Source organism: Nannospalax galili, unplaced genomic scaffold (genome assembly GCF_000622305.1).
Source record: "Nannospalax galili isolate Female #2095 unplaced genomic scaffold, S.galili_v1.0 scaffold1149, whole genome shotgun sequence".
NCBI classification, from domain to species: domain Eukaryota; kingdom Metazoa; phylum Chordata; class Mammalia; order Rodentia; family Spalacidae; genus Nannospalax; species Nannospalax galili.
The window spans coordinates 475,687-486,823 of NW_008359817.1; the positions used below are offsets into that span (position 1 = coordinate 475,687).

The following is an 11,137-nucleotide window of genomic DNA, read 5'->3' on the forward strand; positions in this document are numbered from 1 at the left end:
AACTATGCCACTGGTTTAGTCATCACACAATGAAAGATTAACAGACCATTTATAAAACTGGTCTATGACATAGCCTCCTGCCCTTCACCTAGGTCAGTCTCTGCTCACTATCAGCATTTCATTGCTCAGTTTACTGGCAGTTGGAGACTGTTGCAAATATGACACAAATGGGCCACAGAAACTATAATTTTACAAATTATGCAAGATTTAATACAGTTAAAGTGTTATTGAACTCTTGTCATATACAGAGCCAGTGAAAATCTGGTAGTCAGTCTTGTTGATATGGATGAGAATAACATTGACAGGAATGATAGCATGATACGTTTCCAAAGAAAATCATTGATAGATCAAAGGATTAAGAGGGATTCCCCAGAAAAACAATGATGACCTACAATAATTTTTTCTGTTCTCGTTTTTCATCTCTTTTCCTTGTTTGAAACAGAGTTTCATTATATAGCCCTGGCTGGCTTGGAACTCACTATGTAGAACAGACTGGCCTAGAACTAGTCTCTGGAGAAAACCGAATCTGCCTCCCTCAGTATCCACTGATTGCCTATAGCTCTTCGTCTAGAGGAGAGACCTTATGAAACTTACCTCTCTCACACTGGCATGCCAACTAGTGTTGTCATTATGCAGGCCTCATCCAGGCAACCACACTGTGAAGCTTTCATGGGTGCAGCTTCCTATCATGTTTAAAAGACCCTGTCTAGCAGCCTGTGTCATGGTCTTCTGGCTCTTACAATCTTTCCACCCCCTCTTTTGAAATATTCCTTGAGCCTGGGGTATAGCAGTCGCATTACAGATGTATCAGTTGGGGCTAGGCACCACATAGTCCCTTACTCTCTGCATTTTGAAGAGTTATGAAACTTTGTAATCATCTCCATCTGTTGCAAAAAGAAGTTTCTTTGATGAGTGGTGAGAGTTACACTTAATCTGTGAATATAAGGATAAGTAATTAGAATATAGTAAGAAGTTACATTAATAGGTTCTCCTGCCTGGTCTATGAGTTCCCCAACCATGGGTACTTGCCATACCATGCTTGGATTTCTTCCTATTGAGTGTATTACTAGAGTCTTCCAGGTCAGTTTCAGCTCAGTTTCTCCAAATCCTGTGTTTAAAGTGTATGGTGTTTTCAGCAACAGGGTCTTACCTTCAAGTTCTGGGAGACAATCACAGGCTATGGCAATAGCCTATATTATTTGAGGAGTCTCTTGGACTACTTTGACATACAACTCAAAGGGAAGCTTCACTTAGCAGGACATGGGCACTCTCAAAGGGGAAATGGGAAAAACAGGGAGTACTTTAACTGTGGAGATGGGAGGGAAAGTAACACAGGAAGAAGAGAAAGGAAGGAGAGATAAATAATACTAAGGATGGGTTTATCTTTTCAAAGAACCAGCTTTGTTCATTGATTTTTAGTATTTGTTTCTTTTTCATTAATTTCTACCCTGATCTCAATTATTTCTTTCTGCCTATTGTTTTTGGGTTGCTTGGTCTTGTTGTTCTAAGGGTCAAAGGCACATGATTAAGTTATTTGAGATTTCTCTGATTTTTCAGTGCAGAATTAATCTGCACACAGCCTCAGCCACATAGTTTCATGACTGGGAGGAAGGGAAGAGCTGCTTCCAAAAAGTAAGCAGAAAAAAGCTGGAAAGTCCCCTTAGAAGGAGCCCACGCAAGACCAAACCCACTGCAGGTTTTGGTGAGACAGTCATTCCTTCAGTGGCAGGTCAGTGGTGAAAGAAATATCATTTTGTCACGCTATATGAATTGAAAGGCAGTGGCCAGGGACCATCTTGAGAGAGAATCTAGTGCTCAAAATTGATGGGCCAGGGAGATGGAGATGGTTCAGTGGTTAAAGTGCTTGCAGCATAGAATAAGGACCTGAGTTCAGGTTCCAGCAAACACATAAAAGACAAGCATGGCCAAGAGTATCTGTAACCCTAGTGCAGGTGATGGGCAGAGACAGGTGGCCTTGGAGATCAATGGCCAGCTAACCTGGCCAAAATGATGAGCTCTAGGCTCAGTGGATACTCTGTCTGCTCAAATAATTTGATGGAGAATGATTAAGGAAGACAACCCAATGTTAACCTCTGGTCTGCACATGTATATGCATGAGTGCATACTACCATGCACATGCAAAGACATACCACACACACACACGTGCAAACACATAATTGAGATACCCCAAAGGCCCATGATCAGGGAATATCTATATACCAGGAAGCTGCATTTTTCCTTGCTACAGCCCTTGAGTGAGAGGAGCCCCGGAGAGAGACTTTCTGTGTAGAGGAGGAGGGCCAGATATTAACAAGCTAAAGTGATGGCAGGAGGCTGGGCTCAGACTGGGAAAGCATAAGAAAAGAAAGCTTTGCCCTTGGTGGCCAGGTACATACCTGATCAACAGAGAATGACCCCAGATTTGATAGGTCTGAGCCCAAGGCCAGCAGTGGGTTAAACTCTGGAGCCCCTGTCTGTCCTTCATTGCCATTGATCTCCGGGGTGTACACGACACTCACTGCTGCATCCCTCTAATAAGGTGACTAATACTCAGGAAGTCTTGAGATTACAAAGGCTGGGCCCCTTCTGTACTGATGTCAGTGCAATGTTTTCTTCCCATGTTCCCAGCATATCTAGTAAACACCCTTCAACTAAAACAGCCATCCCAAAGGGTATGAATCTCAGCAGGGTGAGAGAATGTGCCTCGCCCACAAAATGAGCAGCTAAGTGAGGCCCCAGAAGCCCTTCGTACACAAAGAAGGAAAACTGCTACAGGGAAGCCAGTTCTGGGGAACATCTGCCCCTTGTAGAGATTGAACAACAGCTACTAAAGACAAGAATCTGCAGTTCAATTCACCCCTCCTTGATACATAGAACTGCAGTCTCCAATTGCTGAATAACTAGAAAGAATAACATCTTCTCTAACATCTTCTCTCGCTCTTTTTGACCCTTATAATGTCCTTTAAAAAAAAAAAAGAACTATATGTGTACGCTTTGGATCTTAATGTTTTTATTTGTAATCTCCCTTCATGAAGTTAGCGCTTTGTTTTCTATTCAGAGGCAACATTATTTTTCTTTCATTTCTATTTTCCCCCTTTGCCCCTATGTTTTCTCCTTCCATCCCCTACATTTAGTAGTATTTTGGTCTTTCCTTATTTAAAAAGTTTCCTCTTAAACTTTAAATTTTTGTTCTGTTTCTTATGTCAAATTTTGTTCTTAAACTTTTTCATTACTAGGCAATCATTTCATTTTTTCTAATGTCTTGCTCTTTTCTCCTCTGTAACATTTTCTTCACTCCTTTCATTTATTTAACTTCTCCTCTATTCCTTTTCTTGCCTCGTTCCTTTATCTGATTCATTTGTGCAATTTTATACTTACCCTAAATAATTTTTAACTTCATATTGTGTTTTATAGAAATTGAGGAGGATGATTACAGAGTATAAGGACATATGTTTATGAAAATGTCCTAATAAAACCCATTATTTGGTGTGCCAGTTTAAATTTTTTAAATAAAAAAATAAGGAATGAATGAAGAAAGTGTCAACTTTGTCTCAAATGTAGAGAGTAAATGGACACTCAGCAGATATCTTTAATGCTGGGGGGGGAGAGAGAGAAAGAAAGAGAGATTCTTATCTATATATCTATGAATCCAGCTTTTGTCATCTATTGCTCTGATGAATACAACTAGAATCAATGTGTAGGTTGACATAGGATGTTCATGGCTGGAGAGGGGTTGCTGAGTAAATTGAAGCAGAGACTGAGTAGTCTTATAGTAGCTTGAGTAAGACATCACAGACACATATGGAGACAGACAGAGAGAGAAGGCAGAAGAGGCAGAATTTAGAAGGTTTGGTAGGAACTGCACGGTGTGCCTATGAAGACGTGACAATGCAATGGGTAAGTAGTGACGTTGTTTATCAATATAGGGATTATGCCCAATGTACACTTTCATTACAAAAATAAGTATACTATGTTACAAAATTACATTCTTTCTTTTATAAATGTCTTATTTAATATCTTATTTATATCTTCAAATTAAATGTCTTATTTAATATCTTTATAAATGTCTTATTTAATATCTTATTTATATCTTCAAATTAAAATCAAGAATCTTTTGGTAAAATTCCTCTACAAGGCTTTGGGATTTTACATTAGTATTTCTTCTTATTCTTCATGGAAGAGCATAGTTAGAATCTGTAATGTGTCAGGTACTTGCTTAGCATTTTCCTTGTGTTACTACATTCAATTTGGCAAACTCTATAATAAAGTACCATTATCACTTCTGTTTACAAGTTGAGAAAACAAGAAACACACAGGCTAAGAAACATATTCTATACCATAGACCTGGTAAGGACCAAACTAACTTTGGAACAGGTGCACTTCTGACAAGAGTCTTCACAGTAGTATTTTCCCACTTCGAAAGTCACTTTTTAAAAGATGCACAAAGTGTAATATTCTGTATAGAAAAAAAAGGCTCAGAAGCTATTTCATAATTTTTTCTGACATTCTTCCTGCACAGAATTCATCTACATTTCCTTAATGGAAGACTTTGAACTTACAAAAATTCAAAGTTTAAGACCAATATGAAAGGCTGACAATATGAAAGTAAACAATAAATGTCTTATCAAACATCTCATGAGTGCTCAGAGGATTATATTTAAACCCTGTTGAAATGAGTCATTTGGAAGTAGTCTCAAAACATTAAATCCTTAAAGCATAAATGTCACTAACTTAAGTATAAATACTAAAGTAGGAGGCTTAAATACCTCCTGAAAAGACAACCAAGGTGCTTTATTTAAAGTTGTACTCCATGATGATATTTTTACTTAAATACCTCCTGAAAAGGTAAGCGGGGTGCTTTATTTAACATTGTACTCCATGCTGATATTTGTACTCCCACCCATTTAAAACAATAAAGATGCACAAAATACGATTTCCTGTGTGATCCATACCACATCTCAAAATAACAAGTTTTCTGATCCACAGCCAGGAAAGGCTCATCTTACTTATCAGACTTTCTTTGCTTCCTCCACCACCTCTCAGCTTTCTTTTGGCCCCAAATCGGTCAAGGCCAAATAAAATACAGCTGAAGCAGTGGGCCATAATGACTTCCGAGTCTCTGATCATATGATGCACACATTGACTTGTGGCACTCTGGCCAGGCCTCGGTTGTCTTCAAGCCTCTTATCCGTGTCCAGTTTGCTCTGGCTCCCCTATGGCAGAACCCATAGCACTGGCCTTCCTAGTGTCTACCTTAAGACTATCCCTTTCCAGGTCACTTTTTATCAATAGATGAAATGAAGAGAAAGACATAATAAAGGATACGAATAAAAGTTCCTGTTTGAGGTAAAAATGATTACTCTGCAGCATGATGAATTAGCTCCATTCATATATGATTGTTGTGAACATATACTTGAGAAGTTCCAATCTTCCTTGTAATTGGGGTTATTTAAATATTTTTCTAGACACTCAAGTCATAAAAGGAAGCTTCTGGCAAAGTAAGGCAAGCCTCTCAGGCCTAGGCACTGGACGGGGGAAAGCAAGCGACGCATATGCATGAGAAGCCAGCTTGATGAATAAATCACTCACAGTTGATTTAAAAATAAAACAAGACACTACACAGTGGTCTTCTGTGACTCTGTATGAGCAGAATGTACAGAACTGAGGCTGGGAAAAAGCTATTAATGAAAATGAACTCCTTGTAAGCCAGAATCCCCAGCAGAAAGAAGTAGCCACCAGAGCTACAGGTATAGATAATGTAAGTTTGATGGTTCTTCAATAAAAGAACTTGCCCAGAAAATGTTAAATGTCTGACCATGAGCTGGTAAAGTCAAGCAGAAGAAACTTGAGGCAAAGACAGCCACAAGTGAATGCCTAGCGGGGAAGATTTTCAACTCTGGCCTCCAGGGAGGATGTTGTCATCGTGGCCTTCGTTGGAGCAAAGCAAGGGCACATCAAGAGTACAGGGCTCATAAAGTTGTGAGGATAGAAAAGACCAAAGGGGTTTTATTCCAAGATGTTTATCCATCTGCACTTTAATAGGGAACATGGTAAAATTACACACACTCCTGCCTTTTAATACTAACCACTTGGTCACTGACTTCTCAGGCCTTCGTTACCTCAGCTGCTATGAGAGGGAGGTAAACCAAATGACTTCTAAGCTCTTGTCCAAATCTTAAAATAAGATTATGTGTGTGAAAAATGCCCATCTGCTATGTGTCCGGTAATGCACTCCACTGTAATATGCTGCTGCGCCCCAGCAGGTTCTGAAGCAACTATTAAAGCCATATGGCAGTGTAAATTACACAGCTATCATCTGGAAGCAGAAATACCTCATGGAATTTCTTACTATTTCTGTGATAATAAAATCTATGGAGAAAATAAAAATTAAGCAGCAAAGATATCTGATAAACCTTTGCTAGGAAGGTGTGTCCTCATGAAAAAGAAGAGGGACTGTTCGAACCTACTTCTTGGCCCTTTCCTCCCAGTTGAAGAGAGAGGATCAGACGGAGAAGAGTTCAGAAAGGAGAGGAGGAGCTCTGTAGAAATATGGCTGTACTGCTGCAGTCTGTATGGTCTAGAGTGAAGAAAAGTTGGCCAGGAGATCTGCATTCTATACCTAACTCTTCTAGTAACCACATTAAAGCTGGACAAGAGAGCTTGCCTTTCCTGCTTGTTTTCTAACAACAATGCTCCATGTCTCTTTTCCCTCAAGGATGAGCTAAGTACAGGAATAAAGTGTGTGAAAATCTTGAGTTCTGGGAAAGAACTATTACAGGTGATAGTGAGCACGCTGATGATAAAGGGGAGGAAACACAGCTTCTCACAAGCACGTAAGCTGCAATTAGATCCAGAGCGGGGGAAGGAGATTCACTGGACCACAGAGGTGAAAAGCAGGTTGTCAGTAGGTAAAAGTGAACAGGATGACTCCAGCACGTACAGCCTCAGTGTCCTCATTCTCAGCCAGACAGGCACGAAGAGCTCAGCATGGCTCATGTACTCCTGAGCTGCAAACAAATGTATTTCCTGTCTTCCTCTTTTTATTTCTTTCTTCCTCCTCTTACCCTTTCCTCTGTTCCATCCAAAACGTTTGCATTGCACCTTAAATGTCCCAAATCCTAGATAGGGATACAACCCTCTGGTTGCTTAGTTACTTGAAGGAAAATAGCTCAGTTTCCACATCCTGTTTAAGGGATCTTCTGGGCTTCTGCTCAGACTAGGGTTCACAGAAAGGCCGGGGCTGCCACAGCCTCAGCTGACAGGAGACCACTGCCATGGTTTCTTTTCCTGTTGATGTGATAAGATGCCTTGAGAAAAGGAACTCGAGGAAGGGTTTATTCTGGCTCACAGTTCAAGGGTAAGTTCATCACAGGGAATTCAAGGTGATGGGAGCCAGTTGGTCACAGCTCATCCACAATCACCAACAGGGAGGGATGAATGCTAGTGATTCACTCACTTCCTCCATTTTGTATGGTCCAGGATCCGTCTGTCTGGCTCACAGTTGAGAGGAGTCTTCCTACATTAGTTAACCTAATAAGATAATTCTGCACAGGCATGCCTAGAGGCCCACCTCTCAGGTGGTTCTAGATCATGTCACATTAGCAACGCTAACTAACCATCACACCCATAGGTCTGGGTCGCTGAGCCCATCTGGTCCACCCTTCTTCAACCCTACCCTGCAACTTTTCCTGTAGCTGGCAGGTAGAAAGACACATATACTCTGGGCCAATTAGAGTAAAGAGAGTTCAGATACTATCTCATTAGGCCTTGATATTTCTAACTTGGGAAAATGTTCCTATAAAGGAAGACAGAGGACTGAGAGTAAAGGTCAAGAGGAACACCTGGGAGCTTGTGATGAAGATATAACACTAAGGCACATGTAAAGCAAATCACAGCAGAGCTGTCTCACTGGGACAGGCGTTCTATTCCTATAGGCTAAGAAATATTCTTTTGAAGTAAAAGTTGGATTCTGTGTATAAAGTAAAAAAATAAATAAATAAATAAATTTCAAATGATAGAATATGGAATCCCAGGAACACAAAGCAACCATTTTCTCATTCATAAATTTAGAGAATGGATCATACATAGACCTGAAACAACAAACAATAATAACTATAGCTTATGTTCTTTTCAGTGTGTCTATTCCATGTATTGTGTTGAGTGTTTGTGATGGTTTGAATGAAAATGTCCCCCACAGGCTCCAAGTATTTGGACATTTTGTCACCACATGGTGGCGCGGTTTTGGGAGGTTTTAGAAGGTGTGGCTATCCTAGAGGAAGCATGTCACTGGGGGTGGGCTTAGAGAATTCTTAAGTGTTGCCGGAGCTCCAGTTACTCTCTTGCTTCCTGTGCCTGCGTGATGATGTGAGAGCTTCACGTCTGCTGCTCCTGCTCCAGCCCCCTCCAGCCATCATGCCTCCCTGCCATGACAGACTGTACTTTCCCTGGAACTGTAAACTCAAATAAACTCTTCCTTCTATAAATTGCTTGGGTCAGTGTTTCTATCACAGCAACAGAAAAGTGACTAATAGAGTGCTTTACCAACACAGAAAGCCTTACAAACAAGGCAAGCATCATTATACTTACCATCCAGAGGAAGAAAGTAGGATTGGAAAGAAAAGTAACATACTCAGGGTCAGCTAAGTCACAAGGGACAGTGGCAAGGTCCAAACCCTGAGCAGCCTGCCTCCAGAGCATGTGCTCAGTAGATTATGCCACACTGTCTCCATGTTTATCTTTTGAAGATTTCACCTGCATTCCCTTTTACCTCTAAGGATGTTAATTGAGGGGGAAAAGAACACAACAGCAAAGAACAAAAGACACATTAAAAAAAAAAAAAAAGGAAGAGCGTTGTGCCACTTCCAAACTATGGTCCTTGCTTTAGGAAAAATAAACAGCTGTAATGTTGAATGAATTTGCTGGTGTCATGCTCATGGAGCTGCCCTAGAGAGGTTATGATGAGGGAAACTGGACTTGGGGCTTCTAAAAGACCTGAATGCAGAGCAACTGGCTGCTCAGACAGACTGTGGGAAGGCAGGACTAGATGCCCATGACCATCAATTACAGATCACATGGGGCAAACTGGATCTTTCCTCCCCTGACTTGTGGGTGTCTTTATCTTGATGGCAGCTCATCTCTCTGATCCGAGATCTTCCCTTCGGATACTTGCCCCTTATTCCAATGACTATAGCCCAGGCAAACACCAGAAGGGACCTGACTCATCTGGATCACATTAGCCCCCTTGTATCGTGCTATTTACATTTCATGAAATACGGTATTGCGAGATCACATTTGGCAAAACTTTTCCTTAAAAACAGTTTTATTCTTTAATCCTCTTTTTATTGGTTAGAAGCAAAACAAAATGGATCATACATTTAAAGGCTGAGACAAGAAAAAATACATACCATTCTAGAAATGTTTAGCAAGCAAATACCCCAAGAATATTTATCCAAGTGGTTACCCTGTGATATCTGAGGAGAAACGTGAATGCAGTTTTCTGGGCTATCACACTTTAATATGAAATATAAGCCCCCAGTACAGCCACAGGCACTGCCTATAATTTGGGGAGAACACTGTCCTTAGGGAGCATGGCGGGGTTCTTACCTGGCATGACCATGGCCTGTGAGGCTGCAGCATCGCTGCTCACACAGAGACGCCCACCTTTGGCTAATCGATCACAGAGCAAGGTGATGTGTCTCTTCAGTTGGCTCGTGTCTTTGGGTATGTTCAGTTGGCTGCTGAGGCTCAAAGCCTGCTCCTTGGAACTCTTTGACAGGCAGGTTTTCAATAGATGGGCGATGGCAGCATCCACCATTTCTTCCCAGCCCTGCATGCAAAAGCCAATGTGGAATTTGTACAAAAGACAATGAGCAAGTGGCCCTTTTCTTTAACCAAGTCATACAGAAGATCTTTACATTCAAGTGCTGGAAAAGGACCTGGTACCTGCCATACACCAGAACAGCCTAGTTTTGAATTCTACCTCTGTCAGCTGTTTGCCCTTGAATGAGCTACTAATTCCTCTTGGCAGCCTCCTCCAAAGGCTGAAGTGATTAAATTAGTTGATATGTGAGAAGTGTTTTGCTCTGTACTAGGAATAGAATGACCAATAATAATATGATTAATCTCCAGTGCAAGCCTGTTTGATGGTCTAGTGGCTGAAACTGCCAGGAATGTCACTTGTTTTGTCTTATATTTCTGCCGAAGAGGAGTTGGCCCAGCCAGAACCCCTGGATATCTTGGGGGCAAGTAGAGTGGAGAGAAGATCCTGGTGTTTCACTGCTTGTGACAGAGCCTTAGGCTGTAAACAGAAGCCCAAAGAGCTAGTTTCAAGAATGAGTCTGTGAGAAATAAGGGCCTATTTAGTACCACCTCCCTCTCAAGTGACAGTGACATACAGAAATGATCATTTATCCCACTGTTGTCAGAAAGAGTGTTTCTACAGTGAAGATCTGCTGAAGTGTGGTGTCACCTTAGCACGTGGATGCTACAATTCTAGGAACACCAATGCTACAACATTGGAACCTCAACACTGTCACAGGACTAGCACCAGAGGACTATCACAGGCAGGTTCAGATATACTGCTAAGGAATGAAGGGTACAGAGCAGCAGCAGTATGTAAGAAGCTCCCACTAGGTATCATGGAGGGTCCCAAAGATAATGGGTAAGATCCTTATGAGGGCCTAAAGGTCCTAAGCAATATACAAGGGAAGCACAAGCAAAATCTGGGTTACTGTATCACTGTGACTCCATTTTCACCCAAAGGCTGCCCAAGACCCACAGATTAGAATCAAATGAACTTAGTTTGTATTTTTTTGTTGGTGGTGGTGGTCTTTTTGAGACAGGGTCTCCCTGTAGCTCCAGCTGTCCTGGAACTCACTATGTATACCACGCTGGCCTTGAACTTACAGAGATCTACCTGCCTCTGCCTCCCAAGTGCTGGGATTAAAAGCATGTGCCACCAGGCCTGTCAATTTGATGGAATTTTAAATATTAGTCCCTAACACTTCATTTCTGAACAGTTCGCTGGGGCCTACATTTTGATGGACTTTTTACCCAATGCCCAACCTCAAAGTCAACTATGTCACATGGTAAAATTATTAGTATAATTTATATAATATGCTGAAATTGAAGTGCTTTT

General features: G+C 41.2%; 1 protein-coding gene across 2 annotated transcripts in view; it reads right to left on the reverse strand.

Annotated features, from left to right (window-relative positions):
• Window positions 1-11,137, reverse strand: part of Bbs9 (Bardet-Biedl syndrome 9) — a 530,763-nt gene that overhangs the window by 65,868 nt on the left and 453,758 nt on the right. For both annotated transcript variants that reach the window (XM_017795755.2, XM_008823689.2), the window contains one exon: window positions 9,604-9,826. In XM_017795755.2, the coding sequence (XP_017651244.1) occupies window positions 9,604-9,826 (223 nt within the window). The remainder of the gene's footprint in view (window positions 1-9,603; window positions 9,827-11,137) is intronic.